The sequence below is a fragment of the Ambystoma mexicanum genome, chromosome 14, assembly GCF_040938575.1.
Source record: "Ambystoma mexicanum isolate Mex_15411 chromosome 14, UKY_AmexF1_1, whole genome shotgun sequence".
Taxonomy (NCBI): Eukaryota; Metazoa; Chordata; class Amphibia; order Caudata; family Ambystomatidae; genus Ambystoma; species Ambystoma mexicanum.
The window spans coordinates 406,934,236-406,952,400 of NC_090940.1; the positions used below are offsets into that span (position 1 = coordinate 406,934,236).

At 50.2% G+C, this 18,165-nt stretch overlaps 1 protein-coding gene across 6 annotated transcripts in view; it reads left to right on the top strand.

The window, feature by feature from the left end:
* The window catches only part of BAHD1 (bromo adjacent homology domain containing 1), an 841,837-nt gene that overhangs the window by 710,915 nt on the left and 112,757 nt on the right, over positions 1-18,165 (top strand). For all 6 annotated transcript variants that reach the window (XM_069637539.1, XM_069637538.1, XM_069637541.1 and 3 more), the window contains one exon: positions 377-536. In XM_069637539.1, coding sequence (XP_069493640.1) covers positions 377-536 — 160 coding nt within the window. The remainder of the gene's footprint in view (positions 1-376; positions 537-18,165) is intronic.

Sequence of the window (18,165 nt, forward strand, 5' to 3'; positions counted from 1 at the left end):
ATAGGGGGTGGCTTGGTAGACTACAGTCTAAAATTCATGCTTCTTTCATTAAGCGCTACCTCACCCCTGGCTCAATGGAGACTTCTGAAGGAGCATACATAAGCAGTGATTTAAAGAAAGCCTGGCATTTGCCAGATGTCTTAACAGCCAAAAGAGGCCTGTTTGCGTAGGATTGTGGGTTAATGTGTGGTTTACATTATTCTTATTACAAATCTAGAAATGAAATGGATAGTCGCAGCTAGTTTTGCTTACACAACGGCCAACCTGTCAAATTTAGATGTTTGTCAACGGAGAACAGCCTATGTATGCCTTATGTACCCGATGTATGCTCTACAAGTGTACTTGTGCTATAGTAATATTCATCTATTTCTCCTAGAACGAACCTGAGCCTGCTGTTCGCAAAAGTTACCAAGCTGTGGAGCGGGATGGTGAAATTATCAGGGTTCGAGACACAGTCCTCCTGAAGTCAGGCCCACGTAAGAAATCCATGCCATATGTGGCAAAGATTTCAGCACTGTGGGAGGATCCAACAACAGGTAGAAAATCCCAAAACATGTTGCTTTCTGGTGTATTATCTAGTGTGTCTCTCGAAGCAGAGTGCAGTGATGGTTTAGTTGATTGGAAATTGTGTTTGGTGTAAGTCATCTCTGAGCTGAGTAATATTTGGTTTTCAAGACAAAAGGCTTTCTTTCAAGGAGTCTTGGAAAATGTTCTTGCTTAGAACTTTATCAAGTCATCAAAGTAAAAATCTTCAAAAAAAAACGTTAGGTTGAATGTGGAAATCCCTAAACCATCCCATATGCCACCATCTTTCTCATGTCTCGGCGACACTGAATAGATTGCTATAGACTTGCATGTTTGCGTTTGTACACTAGAATGTTTGTGAATCTGGAACATAATTTCAAACGCAAAAAATATTCAGGCTGGTACACCCCAGAGCTGCATTGTCGATTTTACATGCGTTCCTACACACAATGCTTTCCAGCACTTTGGTTTCACAAGAATAGAGTATCTTGTTAATGATGCCTGCACCGAGCTACGATCCTCTGACTATGAGAAAGGATCTGCTTTTTTTATTGTTTCCCTGTGGTGATGGATGTTTTACACAGAAAATGCTGTTGCTCCAGCATGGGGTCTGGCATGGATTCACATGCTCATGACTATTCCCCGTCGTCAGACTGGGAATCCTCGATAAAGAAAAAAATCAGTATCGGTTTCGTTTCTGATCTGTCTTTCTTAGTAGTAACCAATCACTGATCTCTGGGTCATACTGCCCCCAGCCAATGACTGCCCTCCCCCTAAGCCACCCCTCTGGCAGCCATCCTCAGATTTCTACCGCACGTTCAAGTGTTGGGAGTCCTCGTGCTTTAGCTCTCGTTTTTGCTGCGTTTTCGCGCGTTTTCAGGAGATTTTCTCATTTTTTTGGTTAATCGAGCCTCAAGCTCCACCGTTTCTACTTCCAATAATGGGGACCCGTTTCGGAATTCTTCTACGCCCCTCAAGGGTGAAGTTTTCGTCGAGTTTACGTTTCTTGGAGGATTCCGTAAGATCTGCGGCCTACCTCAACGGACATGGCCCAGGACAAGGGAAGCTCGACGCCCGGAACCAAGCTGTTAAGGTGCTGCCCTGGATGCGGATTACAAAATGTTTTCAAGGAGGACGAGCATTTGCGATGTCTCTACTGCCTTCATGAGGACAGGACGCACGTGGAGAAGGACTGTGCGTTCAGCAAGAACCTTTCGGAACGGGCCAAGCAAGATCGTCGTTCCCGCCTCGCCGCCTGGCTGGAGAAGGGCACAGCAGGTGAGAAGGCGAAGAAAAAGTCTGAGCAGGCTTCTAAGTCCTGTGAGGGCGCCCCGACGACGGGGGCCCAACAGAAGGCCAAGCACCGCGAGTCCGCGGGCACCGGGAGTGCCGAAAGGTTGGGCTCTTCGGCTGCCAGGCAGGGCGCGACTTCCCCGGCACGTTCAACCACGAGCCAGCGCTCTGGTTCGGGGAAGAGGAAGTCTGAGAACCCGGGTAAGCTGCTGGAGCGGCCCCGGTCGATCTCGAAGGGACCCGAGGGGGAGCGAGGCGCTGACCCTCCCCCCAAGGCGAAGGCCCAGGACGCACCTAAGGTGGTGAGGGCTTTGATCCAGCCGGCAAAGGCCTCTATCGAAGTGGTCGCTGCGGCCCTGGCGAAGCCGGCCGAGACTACGCTAGTGGAGACGGCCTCTGGGCCCAGAGTATCCCTGCCACCGCGGAGGGAATCCTCTTTCCAGCCCATCGTTAAGACCCCCGTGAAGACCCCGGCGGGAAAAGAGGGGGGGGCGGTGGCCATTACAGACTCGGAATCAGCCTCTGAGGAGGATCTGGTGGGAACCGTGAAGGGCCTCAACGAGAGGTTCGAGAAAGTTCGATCCCAGGGGAAGGAGCCTGCTGAGGAGATCGAAGATAGCGTGGATGGCGATGACGACGAAGGCCCGGTGGAGCAACCGTCCCTCCCGTCGCAGCCATTGCCAGAGCCTCAGGATAGCTCGGCGGCCATTTTGTTGGCAATTCAATCCTTATGTACTGAGATAAGGACGATGTTACCAGGGACCCCGACGGAGGATTCTAAGCCAGGAAGCCCCCCGAACAAGCGGAGGAGAGTCCATCCCGCTCCGCCCTTCGTGCCCACAAGGCCTGTGGACCCCTCATCCCCCTCGCCTGACCCTCGGGATGATACGGCGACGGGGACAGGGACAGACGACGACGGTGGCGATGATACAACGGACATTCCTTCATCGCCTCCCCCTCGGGCCTCACTGCCCGACGAAATTGGCTCCTTTCACGCCATGATAGCCAGGGTGTCCAAGCTCTTCCAACGCTGCCCGGAGGAACAGAAGAAGGAAGGCTTTCTTTATCAACGACGGGAGGCCAAGAGAAAGACGGTGCTGGCAGTGCCAATGCTCGACGACATCTGGGACGAAGGGCTGGCTGTCCTCAAGAACCCTTCTACGATGCCCGCCAAGAGGGACAGGTACGAGAAGAAGTACCGGGTCCCCGACGCCACCCCCTTGTGCCTCAGGGCCCTGCCTACGCCGGACTCGGTCATCTCGGCATTGGCAAAGAAGAATGCAGCGGGTGCGGCAGCATCAACTTCCACTTCCCCGCCGGACAGCGAGGGCAAGAAGTTGGACTCCATGGAACGACGGGTCATTTAGTCGTCGGCGGTGACGATTAAGGCGGCCAATGCTTTAGCGATCGTAGCCCGTTACGACAGGGAGCTTTGGTTTAGCTCCCCTGCTGGACTTCCTGATGGATGACAAGAGAGCGGAGGCCCTACAGATTCTTCAGGAAGGCGAGGTGGCGTTGGATCACGCCATAACGGTGGCAACGGACATTGCCGATACCGGATTTCGCCAGATGGGTAACAGGGTTTGCCTACGACGACGAGGGTGGCTCAATGCGACGGACTTCCGCCAGGACGTTCAGACCAGAGTGTTGGATATGGCGTTCGACTGCAACAACCTTTTTGGGGAAGACGGTGGATGAGTCGCTCCAGGCCATCAACGGCCCTTTCGGAGCTCCAGAGGCAGACAGGGTGCCTCCAAGGGATCCAGCGGTGGCTCTTCTACATACCGCCATGCGGCCCGCTCCTCGTCCCAGGAGGCCTACAGCGGTCGCGGCAAGCAAGGAGGATCCCGCCGTCGTCGTCAAGGAGGCCAGGGCGGCAAGGCCTCCTCCAAGCAGGACTGAACCGGCCGTAGCGTCGGGCCCCCACCGAAGCACCCCGGTGGGAGGCCGGCGGACGAAGTTCATCAGCGTGTGGGAGTCCATCTCCACCGACCGTTGGGTGCTGGACACCCTGGCCAACGGGCACTCGCTGGAATTTCAAAAGAAGTGTCCTGGCATTCCTCCCATGGCCAGGAAGGAGAATCACGTCCCTCAACTGCTGTTGGAGGTAAGGGCGATGCTCAAGAAAGGTGCCATTGAGCTCATCCCCAGGAGGCTCCGGGGCTCCGGAGTGTACTCAAGGTACTTCCTTGTCAAAAAGAAGACAGGCGGTTGGCGCCCCATCCTGGACCTGCGTCGGTTAAACAAGTACATCAAGGCACAGAAATTCAGGATGGTCACCCTCCAGCACGTGCTGGGACTGCTGGAGGAGGGCGACTTCCTATCGTCGTTGGACCTGGAGGATGCTTACTTCCACATCCCCATTCTAAAGGGACACAGAGTTTCTCAGGTTCGTGGTTCAGGGACGCCACTACCAATTCAGAGCCCTGCCGTTCGGATTAAAGTCGGCACCCAGGGTATTCATCAAGTGTCTGGCACCAGTAGCGGCGCGGCTGCGCCTGCAGGGGATCCACGTCTACCCCTACCTGGACGACTGGCTAATCTGTGCAAGGACAAGAGAACTCGCCGTCGAACACACAACGAGGACCGTCCGGCTGCTCACGGAACTGGGATTCGCCATGAACTACCCCAAATCCCACCTGGTTCCGTCGCAAGTAGCACTGTTTCTGGGAGCGAAGCTCGATACAGTGGGGCAATTGGCCTCCCCGTCGGAGGAGAGGACGAAGGCCATTTTGGGCAAGGTGCAACGCCTGCTAGCCACGGACATGGCCAGGATGAGGTCCATCAACTCCCTCCTTGGGATGATGTCCTCATGCATCTGCCTGTACCCCTTTGCAGACTTCGGATTCGTCCCCTACAGGAGTTCCTCGACGCCCGCTGGTTTCAGGCAACGGGCTGCTTCAAAGACAGGATCCCTCTCGACGAGGAGTTCCGTCGGGCGATCCTATGGTGGGGTACCCGTGCGCACCTCACGGCAGGCACAGACTTTCAGACCCCGGCGTTTCAGGAGACGGTGACGACGGACGCCTCCCTGGAGGGTTGGGGGGCCCATACCGGAGATCTCCACGCAAGAGGCCTTTGGCTCCCGGAGGAGAGGTCTCTCCACATCAACATTCTGGAGCTTCGAGCACTGTTCTGGGCGCTCAAGTTGTTCCTTCCGTCCCTCAAGGACAGAGTGGTGAGCATCTTCACCGACAACACCACCACTATGTTCTACATACGGAAGCAGGGAGGCACCAGATCCCCAGCCCTATCCAGGGAGGCCCAGGATCTGTGGCACTGGGCCGTCGCCCAGGGGATGTTTCTGGGTCCCTTCCACTTGGCAGGAATAAAAAACACCATCGCCGACTCACTCAGCAGGGAGCTGTGCTCGTGCCACAAGTGGGAACTGCGTCAGGACCAGGTGGATCGGCTCTTTCGACGATGGGGCAAACCCCGGATCGACCTTTTTGCGACAACGACGAACTCCAAGTGCCAGAGGTTCGCCAGCAGGTTCCCGCAGCTGAGGAGCATGGGCGATGCTTTCTCGTTCCCTTGGGACAGCCTGTTTCTATACTCGTTCCCTCCGTTGCCGTTGCTGCTCCGTCTCATCAACCAGCTCAAGAAGTCCAGGTGCAGAATGATCCTCGTCGCACCGGCGTGGCCGAGGCAGATCTGGTTCCCGGACCTTCTAGACTTGTCAACGTCCCCACCATTCAAGCTTCCGGCGGACGTGGATCTTCTCTCCAGAGAAGGAGGCGCCATTCTTCATCACGACCCGGAGTCGCTGAACTTGCAGGCCTGGCTCCTGCAGCACTAGAGTTTGGAGGGTATGATATCCTGGCTGACTGCAGAGAGGTTCTTGCAAAAGCCAGGGCGTCCTCAACTCTCAAGTGCTATGGACATAAGTGGAAGAGGTTCTCTGTCTGGTGCCGTGCACAGAAGATTAACCCTCTGTGGATTACGGCCCCTCAAGTACTGCTGTACCTACTGTCGCTGGCCAAAGCTGGACTGGCTTACGCCTCCATCAAAATACATCTGGCTGCCATCTCCCGATATACCAGGACTACGGGACGGGCGTCCTTGTGGTCTCATCGCCTGGTGAAGGAATTTATGAAGGGACTATTCCGATCGTTCCCGCCGGTGAAGGCTCCAGCCCTGGCGTCGGAGCTTAATGTGGTGCTGACCAGGCTCATGGGGGCCCCATTCGAGCCTATGCATTCGGCGCCTTTGAAGTTCCTGTCGTGGAAGACAGCGTTCCTCGTGGCCATCACCTCCGCACGACGAGTGGGAGAGATCCAGGCCCTATCTTGCAAGCCTCCAGACTTGACTTTTCACGACACAAGGGTGGTGCTGAGGACGCACCCCTCCTTCATGCCCAAGGTGCCGTCGGACTTCCACCTCAATGAGCCCTTGGTGTTACCAGTTTTCTTCCCGTCGCCTTCGACGCCGGCCGAGAGGACTTTGCACTCGCTTGATGTAGCTAGAGCACTGAAGTTCTACGTGGACCGCACAAAGAGTTTTCGGAAGACGTCACAGCTGTTTGTGAACTTTGGGACTGTGAATCAAGGGAAGGCTCTCTCGAAGACTTCCATTTCCAGATGGCTCTCCGGCTGCATCATGCACTGTCACTGGTTGGCAAACCGACCGCTGCCCGGCCGTCCGAGAGCCCATTCGACCAGAGCAATCGCTGCTACCACGGCGTTCCTGTGTGGTGTGCCCCTGCTGAACATCTGCAGGGCTGCTACGTGGAGGTCGACGCACACCTTCACAAGATTCTACTGCGTCGATCGGGACTCCAGGGAGGAGTCCAGGGTCGGCCAAGCAGTGCTGCGCACCCTGTTCGCTTAAGGTGAGCCTGGTGAGGAGGTAAGAGATGCTTAATGTTCAGTTGTTGTATTGCTTAATGTTGAGCCCGTTGCCACCTCCCTTGGTTGTGCATGTGTGTACTGCTATGTATACTTTTATTCATGAGCATGTGAATCCATGCCAGACCCCATGCTGGAGAAGGAACACGTTACTTACCTGTAACTGTTGTTCTCCACCGTGGGTCTGGCATGGATTCACATGCAAACCCTCCCGCCTACCCCTCTGCGGCTCTTCACTTGGTCATACTGCCACTTTACGTGCTACCAAATCTGAGGATGGCTTCCAGAGGCGGGGCTTAGGGAGAGGGCAGTCATTGGCTGGGGGCAGTATGACCCAGAGATCAGTGATTGGTTACTACTAAGAAAGACAGATCAGAAACGAAACTGATACTGATTTTTTTCTTTACCCGAGGATTCCCAGCCTGACGACAGGGAATATTCATGAGCATGTGAATCCATGCCAGACTCACGCTGGAGAACAGTTACAGGTAAGTAACTTGTTCCAACACCTTCTCTTACATAAAATTGCTTAAATTCATTTCTGAATTAACATGGATAACATTTTTGTAATCCAGTGCTTTCACTCAGAATATCTGTACTCTGCAAGGAAAAACAGGGTAGCAGCTGATTGATGTGCTTCTCTTGGAATGCCCCATCCGCTCCTTTATTTTATTTTTGTAGTTCCAGATAATGGGCCTCATCACGAGTACAGCGGTGGGGTAAAAAGGAGCAATAAAAACAGAGGTAAAGTGCATTAACTACCCTGGCATTCTTGGCTTCATCCAGAAATGCATCCAACGCCTGGTCTGCCAACTCGTTCTCTCCTCTTATGCAGACACTGCAGAGCTCGTGCTCCTGAAATGCGTAATTTTGCCCTGCAACGTAAACATTTTCTGTGCCACCACAATTTTATCATAAAAATCTATGCTGGTGCAAAGATGAAGGGAACCTCAAACACAAATTGCGTTCTACCTCGCCTCTCCACCATACAAATGAATGAAAACTGGGATTAGCGTAAGCCTTATGCAAAGCTTTTACGAATGTTTATATTGCATTCCTCCCCCTCCGCCCCTGAAAATGAGCCGCTGGGTGTAATATTTCCTTGCTGCTCTGACTTTCACAGTATCTCTCACTTGTGCTGTGAATTGGTAATAAAGCTTTCTTGACATGGATGGAAGCCAAGGAACTGCTGAAGGTTATTTCTCTTTAACATCAGAATGCAACTAGCATAAGATTTTCTGATCCTGGCAGGTTGATGAAATAGTTAAGCTCATTTTCGAGTTCCCTGTGATTTACCTGGAGGGTACCTGTAAAGTTTAAACTTTGCGGTACACAAGTCCTCGGCATAATTTCCAACATTTGCATGTCAAAGTGCAAAAGGGAGAGTAAAATGATGGCATTATCGCCTGTACTCCACCTTTTTGCACTCCGTCGTGCAAATGGAGTAACCGCCTACCATTTGTACATGGCAGGCAGTTTTTACAATGGAATCTGTGTGCTTTTTCGCTGGTGTGAAATGCAGGTGGATTCATAGGAATACACAGCATTTATGCCAGCATGGAAATGTCATTCTCGTGTAGCTGCCAGAGTATCTGTATGTTGGAGTGGAAGGGGGAGGCGGAATCGCCACTTACAGTTCACTCATCCTATTCATCATACACATGAATGAAAAGTAACCTAAATTCAAAACATACAAGTCTTGTGCAAGACTTTAACACATTAAATTAACGTTGTATCTCATTGGATATGTGCTCCTTTAGTGTTTTACGTGGGGTGAGCCAAGGCTTTTTGTCAATCTATTTACAAATAAGTTGTATAGATTTTTGGTTGCTGAGGGAGCGGGCTTTCGAATTAGGGAATACGCCCACCTTACCATGTGAGCATATGCAGGTGACTCATTTTTTATTATTGTGCTAAGTCTCTGCATGTTGCAGAAGTTGACAGGAGTGGACCTCTGTTAATGTGCAGAAATCTGCAATAATGGCATTTGGCCTTGGTTCTAAGACGTATTCTGCTTGAATGACTACTTGGTTGGAAAACTTTCAGAGAAAATTGGGTGACCAGAGGCATATTGGGAGACCTGCTGTCAAAATGTCTCTGTCCATTAGCTGCATACATAGCTTCACAGCACAGTATCAGGTACAACTGATATTCCCCATTATTAGTGTGTATGAGGCCAAGCCAAAAATGCTCTTTTTTGAGAATCTGGCCCAGTACACACAGATAAAAAACATGAAAATCAGCATGATATCACCAAAATACTGATCACGATGGTACGTATATTAACCTGATTAATGCACGTTCCGCTCTTAATAAAATGCATAAGGCATGTCAACAATGAGTAAATGCAGCCTCCCTCAAAATCAGAAACGTTTTTGATTTAATGTGTGAATAGGCAGGACAAAAAAAAAATACATGAAGTGTGACAGATCTTCACAGGATGCATCACATAGTAACCAGTCACATTTGCTGTATTATATTTCTTGAGAGTAGTGTTGACCAGAAGAGATGATCTGTTCACTATAATTATTTTGTACCAAAAATTGTAATTGGTGATCGGTTGAACTTTTTTAGTCAACAAATTTAAATATATTACATTGTGGTTCCATTTGTAATTGTTTCCTGCAAATTAATTTCTTGCTTCTTAGATGACGTGACCTCTGAATAAACACAACAAACAAATGAGTAGCAATTAATAAATAAAACGATATAAAGGAAATGAAAAAACAAATATTAATACAGACTCCAAATAAAAAATTTGACGACTCAATACTCCAGTATCTACAGCACATGCAGAAAATGTTGTCTTCACTTCATCCAAGGGCTAGTCAACCTGTGAAGTTCCCCTCTCCTCCTGCCTTTTCATTCTCATCCATTGACCTAGGATACTGAAGTCTTCTCCTTGTTGCCCAGGAAGTCAATGTGAGTAACTCCTTCAAGACGCTCTCCATTATCATCAAAGCACAGGTAGGTATTCCTCTTTTCCCTAGCATCATCCGCTTAGTATTATTTCCATTAATTACGCATTTTTTTACCTTACCCTCCTCATAGAAAACAGCTAGACGTTTTTCATGGCTATCTCAGTTTTTGCTAACAGAACATAATCATCAGCAAGCATTAAAATGGGTATATCCCAACCTGCAACCCTAGAGAGGGCCGCAAAAATCTTGTAATGAAAGTACAACTCTGAAAAGGAAACATCAATACTCCTACGTCCCGTCCCCTTTCCTCCATACTTATGGAACATTCCTCCGTCCTGTGGGACGGGACAAGAGCACTTTGTAAAAGCATCCAAAATTTTGCAAACATTTTAGTCCCTCCTCTTTCTACGCGGGGCACGGCACGTGGGTGTAGCCACGCCCATCTTGGCTCCGCCCCGTGCATCACCCATCAGTCCTTTTCTCTGCGCGTTCGGGACTGGACGCACTTGCATCCACGGAAGATTTTTTTCCTTTTTCCTCTTCTCTGGCTCTCGCTAGCGATCATGTAAAAGTCTGTCTATGTCGTTAAAACTAGACTTTCCAGATTGTTCGTTTCATCGACGCTTCACAAGGGTGGCTCCCCATCCTCTTTGTCTAGGGTCCGGACCACCGTTGGGGCTCCTGTTTATATTGCGATTCCCTTTCGGTCCGGGCACTTCAACGTCGATTGGAACGGTGGGAGGAGATGTTTCGACGTACTCCTCCTTCTCATTTTCAATCTTTTATCGACGAAAAGAAGCTAAGTTGTTTACTTTTCAGAGCACCCCAGCCGGGAGACACCTTTCCGGGACAGGAAGAGCGTTGACCGCTCTATCACCGGGGATTACACCGAGGTGCCTTCTGGGACTAATAATTGTACCAGAGTATGCTCCGAGGCCACTCCTGTGGGGCAGCTTGTAGACCTTGTTCTACTGAGTCGTGTGGTACCGGAGCTCGTTCGGAGGCCTCGTTATCGGCTTCCCTCAAAAGTACTGGGGTCCGCCCGAGGCCTTGGTTGGGCTTGCTGTTACCGAACACATGTTCGAGGGCTGCGCTGGTAAGGCTGTGACTGGACCTGGGTCCGAGGTCCCTCGTACAGAGGCTAAGGAAACCAACATTTCTGAGAGGCCTGATAAGGCCTTATCGGTGAAAGCTGTTTCTCACCGTTCCCGCTCTTGTGGCGACGCCAGAACTGTTGAGGGAACAAGATGTGAAAGTTCCTCCTTTACCGGCAGTGCCAAAGTCCTTCCCGTGAAGGCTAGTTCAGCTATTGGTATATCGCAGAAACATTCCAGGCCACATAGTACTGGCTCGGCCGAGGTTCCTTATGTAAAGACTAAAATTAAGACCCCTGATCAACCGTTGGGGACCCCTGCCTCACTTTCACACGTGCCGCAGTACCCCTCAGGTGACGGCAAAATGGCGGCCGTTCCCGCCACGACCACAGCGGCTATTTTGGGTGCTTCCCCTACAACTACGCCATTGGCCTCAGCTGTAGGAGTTGTTTCTGTGGGTGAACATAAGATTCCTTGTGCACATCCGTTTTGTCCAGTTTACGACTGGAACGCTCGGATGCCCCTTCCGCACAATATCTTGTTGCCTGTGGTTCGGCACCCTTCATTTTTGTGGACACTTCGGGGTATGGGCCTGTTTGGCAACCCTCCCCTCTGCATCGCTGGAATTGTCCTCCTCATGAGGGGCCTCCTCCGGCAGCTCCAAAATCGTCTGCGGAGGAAGCCTTTTTCGATAAATTTCAGACGCTCATGCATACCGACCCCATGAGAGAGTATTTCAAGCGTCTTTTTTACAGAGATATGCCCGTCTGCACCTCCGGCTCCACCTGCTCCCCAGGTGGTTCCGCTGGCACCACCTTTGCCTATGGTGCCTCCCCCTACCCTTCCGCCCTTGCCTCCATTGTCCCCTGTGGACAAAGCGATGCCTGACACGGTTCAGTAGGATCCTGACCTGTCGGATGATGCGCAGGGCGATCAGGACAGCGAAGATCAGCCCCGCTATATTAGAGCTTTTCATGACCGTGTACTGGACATGATGTGCCTGTTGGATGTTCCAGTGCCCGAGGCACCCGCTCTGCAGGAGGGTGTGCTTTCGGGGGTGTTCACCCTGTCTCCTTCGGAGCATACCGGCCTGTTCTTGCAGAAGGACATTTTGGCCGAGGTCCGCAGGGTCTGGGAAAAGCCACACCCTGGACTTTTTGTCAATAAGAAAATTGACGCGCGATACAGGCTGCATTCTTCAGAAGAGGTGGCCCTATCATCATCTCCGCCCCCAAGTGCACGGTGGTAGCGGCGGCCACTTTACAGTCCAGGCCTGCGGCATCCTCTTCCATGACGGCTACTCAGGTTCTGGGGAAAGAGGACAAGCTCCTCGACTCACTTGGGGGGGAAGGTTTTCGCTAACTCTGCCTTGCAGCTCCGGCAGGCCAATGCGGAACTGGTGTTAGCGGGGGCGAATATGAAGATGTGGAAAGATCTGTCGGAGTTCGAGGAGTTCATTCCGGTCGAGAAGCTGGAAGACTTTAAGGTGGGATTGTCCGATGCCAGGGTCTTGGCCCAGGATCTGCTGGAGACCGAGGTACATCAAGTCGACACTTTGGCTCGGGGCCTTATGCTGGGAGTTGATACCTCTCGGCAGGCGTGGTTGCATGCCACCAAGTTCTCAAAAGTGGTGCAGGACAAAGTGTTGGACCTGCCGTTTGACGGTAAGGAGCTTTTCCATTCCACAACGGTTGTGGAGCTGACCAAAACGAAGGACAGCACCCAGACAGCTAAGTCCTTGTCTGTCCTGGTTAAAACCCCTTTTAGGACCCAGAGACCGTTGTCGCAAAGCCAGCCCTCCTCCGGCTTCAGGGGGTTTCTAGACCAGAAATCCTGAAGAGTGGATACCCCTTTGTTGCTGCCTCTGGCGGAAATTACCCGGACTCGGTTTTTCTCCCGCTCCTCAGCCTCCTCCTCAGGTTCAGGTGGTAACCCCACTGAAAAGCCTGCCAAATGAGGGTTCTCCGTGCTCGCACGAGACCCCGGTGGGTGGACGCATTGCGTCTCATTGGGAGGCGTGGCAGACCATCGCCGAGGACAGGTGGGTCTTGTCAGTCTCTCGGGCGGGCTTTCGCTTACCCTTACCCCACCTTTCAATCCTACCTTCCAGCAGTCGGCGTCGCCCTCCCTAAAAGCAGACGTTCAGAAACTGCTGGACCTCAGAGCTGTGGATCCCGTTCCTCTTGGGGAACAAGGGGAGGGCTTCTATTCCAGGTTGTTTACGGTGCCCAAACCCAAACTGGTTGGCCTGCGCGCCATCCTAAACCTTTCCCAGTTCAATTTTTTCCTACCCCAAGAGAAATTCAAGATGATCACGCCTGGCCGGATACGGTCTTCCTTGCAGATGGGTGATTGGCTCAGCGTGGTGGATCTTCAGGATGCATATTCTGATCTGGAATCCACACAGGAGATATCTCTGTTTTTCTGTGGGCGAGGAGCACTTCCAGTTTAGAGTGCTTCCTTTTGGTCTCAGCTCGGTGCTGCGTGTCTTCATGAAGATGTCGGTGATCGCGGCCTATATTCGTCTGCAGGGTATCCATGTGTATCCGTATTTGGACGATTGGCTTTTACGCAGCCCTTGCCCGGTGAAAGCCGCCAGCAATCTTCAGTCTCTCCTTCAGCTCCTGTTCCACCCCGGGCTGTCAGTGAACTGGCAGAAATCTTCCACGACGGTCCCTCAGGACCTGATTTTCCTGGGTTTTCGCTGAAACACGATCGACTGCAGTGTGTATCGGACCGGGGACAGAATGGCGGATCTGTTGGCCACATGTCAGATTTTTGCGCAGTCAGAGAGCATGTCGGCATGGTGGTTCCAGAGGCTTCTGGGCCTCATGGCCTCGTGTGCGTTGGCTCTTCCTCTTGCCCGTCTCAAGATGAGGTGGACTCAGATGGCTCTTTGGAGTTCTTGGCGTCAGGCTGTGGATCCAGACTCCAAGCTGATAATGATTCCAGCTTCCATGAGAGTGGACCTGGAGTGGTGGTCGTCTCTCAGCAACCTGTCGGTGGGGGCGGGATTTCAGGACCCAGCCCCTATGGTGACGGTCACGACGGACTCTTCCCTTCTAGGGTGGGGTGCGACATTGGATCTTCTTCAGGTCTCTGATCTTTGGTCGCCTCAGGACAAACTCCTCCACATAAATCACCTGGAGCTTCTGTCGATCTTCCTAGCGCACAAGGCGTTCAGACCGATCATTGCCATTACAGTGGTCCGTATCCGCACGGACAATGTGGTGTCAATGTATGTGGTGTCAATGTATTACATCAACAAACAAGAGGGCACCAAGTCTCCCCCTCTCGTGGACCTATCCATCCAGATTTGGGAGTGGGCAGTTCTTCATGGTGTCTGGATAGTTGTAGTACACATTCCGGGCCAGCTAAATGTCACGGCAGACGCCCTCAGTCGGCAGACGATGGTCGGCTATGAGTGGAAATTGAAGACGGAGATCCTCTCATGGATTTTCCTGCGTTGGGGCACTCCGGAAGTGGACCTCTTCGCGACAGCGCCGAACAAGAAACTTCCTCTATATGCCTCCAGGAACGGGCTGGGTGCCTCCTCTCTGGGGGATGCTCTCGAGATTCTATGGCACAACAAGAGGGCTTATGCTTTCCCACCCCTGCCTCTGGTTCATTGGACGATTTCCAAGCTGAAGAACATGGTGAACTGTTCCCTTCTACTCATAGCCCTGTGGTGGACGGCCAGGTTTTGGTTCTCAGAACTTCAACACCTGTCTCGGTGTATCCGCCGATCAGGTTACCGGTGAGCCCCGATCTTCTTCAGTAGGGGGAGCGACAGCTGTGGCACCCCTCACCATAATCGCTCAGCTTGGCAGCATGGTGCCTGAGTTCAGGTCTTTAGAACATCTTAGCCTGTCTGCGGATAACATGCGTATTATTCAGGCAGCCAGGAAACCCTCGACTAGGTCCCAGTACAGAAGCGAATGGCTCAGGTTCTGTCATTGGTGTTTAAAACAAACAGCTGGACCCAAGGGCGGCTACAATTGACACGCTACTGTCCTTTGTATCCCACCTAGCAGAGTCAGAAATTCACGTTCTGTCTTGCAGAACTTATCTTTCGGCGGTATCCGCCTACCTATCTACGGACCAGTGCTTGCAGGCTTGACGCGCCTTTATCCTCCGATTCGTAGTCCGCACCCTTTGTGGGATCTAAATGTCGTCCTGACGGCGTTTTGCCATAAACCTTTCCAACCAATGGCCAAGGTGGACCTCAAGCACCTGTCGTGGAAGGTGTCCTTTTTGGTTGCTGTTACTTCAGCAAGGCGCGTGAGTGAGCTCCAGGCTTTGTCGGTGGAGCATCCCTTCTTGGTTTTCCACAAGGATAAGGTGGTCCTACGGACAAACCCTGCTTTCCTGCCAAAGGTGGTCTCTGATTTCCATCTGAACCAGTCAATCTCCCTGCCAGTCTTTTTTCCGAACCCAGTTTCAGAGGTGGAAAGGGTTCTGCATTGCCTGGATGTTAGAAGGGCTCTTAAGTTCTATCTTGACAGAACATCCGAATTTAGGAGTTCTTCTCAACTGTTAGTGACGTTGGGTAATCCACAAGTTAAGCAGGCCTCTAAGGCAACTATCTCCAGATGGATCGCTGCCTGCATTACGGAGTCTTACACCGTCCAAGGACTGCAGCCTCTTAAAGGTATTCATGCACACCTGGTGCGGGCCAAGGCAGCTGCAGTTGCCTTTCAGAAATATGTCCCCTGGGAGACCATCGCAAAGGCGGCTACTTGGACCTCCCCATCGGCTTTTTGTAAGCATTGTCTAGACCTGAGCTCTAGATCTGATGCTCAGTTTGTCAGTCTGTGCTGAAGAACCTTTTTCAGTAAGGGGTTTTCCCATCCACCCATAGTTCCTGTAAGGAGTGCTTGGGAATCTCCCATAAGCATGGAGGAAAGGGGACGGGACGTAGGAGTATAACCAGGTTACTCACCGTAGTGACCACCTTATTCCTAGTCCATAGTCTCCTTTCTGACCAAGGCACGTGAAACTTCTGCAGAAGGAGTCGTAAGAAAGCGAACAATAGCCAGCGTGTCTTGCTGCAGATGTCAACGGTACACAAGACACTCCTCTGCTGATAACCAAGCTGGGGATGCTTGTCTCCGTGGTACCAACCTTGACTCCAACAAGAAAGAAAGCCAAGTGGTTCATCACAGCCGGTTAGTCGAGGGGAGAATCAATAAGATACTGACCTGTGTTGAATGAAAAGTAGCAAACAGCTAATTGTACTCTGAAAGGTTAAAAAGAACTATTGACGTGAAAGGGGGAAAACCAACAGAAGCGCCCGGAACCATGTGGGTGCTCATTTAGGAAATTCTGGGCAATTACCTGATTTATGGAAACTACTGAAACCAGAAGGCCTTGGGAACGGCGAGCGAAGGGTCAAAGTGGTCATACAGCGGTCTTGTAAAAATCCTTGTTACAGTCGAAAGTCTTTGACCGACGGACGGTTATGAAGCTAAGGGAAGTGAATCCTGCATCGAAAGAGTTGAATAAGAAAAGGTACGTTTAACAGATTGCAAAACGTGAACCCAAACAAGGGATGCCAATAAAGAGGAGATGGAAGTCTAAAGTCCCAAAATAGTGTGTTGACAAGAATGAACCCAATTGAGGGAGGCGAACAGTCAGATCTGAGCCTGAAAGAGGGGGGATCCAAGGGTGAAAAGCCAAACACCCACGACCTGTGAGTACAACCAATGAAAAATAAAGAGGGAAAGTCTTTTTGAATGCCTGACATGCCAGAGGGAAACCGACAGAGAAGTGATATTAGAGAGGGGTCTGAGCCCAGAAGAGGGGGAACCCAGGGGTGAAGAACTACCAACCAAATACAAAGAAGAACTTTTTGTTGAACTTTTGTTTTGATATTGTGAATTTGACAGTCCCTCGAAACCGAGAGAAATAACTATCAGAGGTTCTGTTATCGTTGAAGAACTTTCTAGGGACCTGTGCCCGGAAAAGGGGGATCCGGAGTTGAAAGACATCACCCAATGTATATGTGAAAAGGAACTCTTTGATCATTATTTGAATACATAAGGCCCAAAGCGGCAAGAGACTTTTTGATAGAAAAAGAGACTTGACCACCGAATGCCGAAACTGTTAGCTCGTGCTGGGAAAGCTCGAGCGTGTGCTGTGCTCCAAGGTCGCACATTGTCCCATGCTGAAAACGTGGGGAAGGAAGACCAAAAGGGTTTATAGTCAAAAAGTCGAAAACATAATGTCGAATAGCAAAAATGTCGAAAAAAAATGTTGAATGTAAAAAAGTCGAAAAAACATACATATAATAGGAAAAGTCATAATTTCGAGAAAAAAAATGTCGAAAAAAAAATTGAAAACCCAAAACACTTTTTTTTTTTTTTTTTTTTTTTTTTTTTTACCCAGATAGTAACATTTATTATGGGGGGGTCCCCCCCAACCCCCCCCCCTCCTCACCATCCCCCCCACCCCCCATAGATATACCTTTAATTATTTAAAAAAAATCTTTAATATAATATTAAATTAATTAATTATTTAAAAAACCATCCCAAACCCCTATCCCCAACCCCCCCCATCCTCCCCATCACCCCCACCCCCCATGGAAATACCTTTAATTATTTTTAAAAAAAAGTTTAATAAAATATTTATTATTAACACATAAAATCGAAAAAAGTCTACATTTTTGTTTTTCGACATTTTTGTTTTTCGACTAAATATTTTCGACATTTTTACTTTCGAATATATTGTATTCGAAATTATGACTGGATACCGACCAAAAGTACTGCATCCTGACTTATCCTTTGTGAACACTTCCTTCTTTCTTATGAACATTAACCCACACTTCTTTTTGTATTTAGCGCAAGGATTGGCAATTGGTTTTACTTAGTATAGGCCCTTTTATTTGACATGACTCCACTATGGATGCCTTATTATTTGACGGTCGAAGCTTGCTCCCATCTTAAATTTAGGTTTAGATTAGGCGTTTTTCCAACCTACCTTTTGCAGTTTAATAAACACCCTTGAACTGTGGTCACTTGTGTCTGTCTTTACTGTTCCCACCATGTGTTCTTTACAGGTGTTACAAAAATGTTAGCCACAGATAGTCATTTCTGAAACACTTTGTTCAATTTGTTTTGCCTCCTGCAAAAACTCAGACACCAAAATGCTAAATGTTAGCAATATGTACAGTCAGGATCTTGGCTATAGTTCACTAGGAGATGTTCTCCTTCTAACTGAATGGCTGAACACAATCTTGTATACATTTCCCCTAATTCCTAAAAGCAAATTTTAGAAAGTTCAAATTCATGTCATTGTACGTTTCTCCACGTTTCCCTTAGTCTAAAACTGGTATATGTAGATTTAGTATTCACATCTCCCTCCCTCAGAAATTAAGATCCTGACCAACCCTCACGTCCCAAATACATATATCCTTTCTCGTCTGCATTATTCACCCCTGCTGAACTTGGGGGCTTGATTCCTGAAAAGTTAGCGCATGCCTTCTTG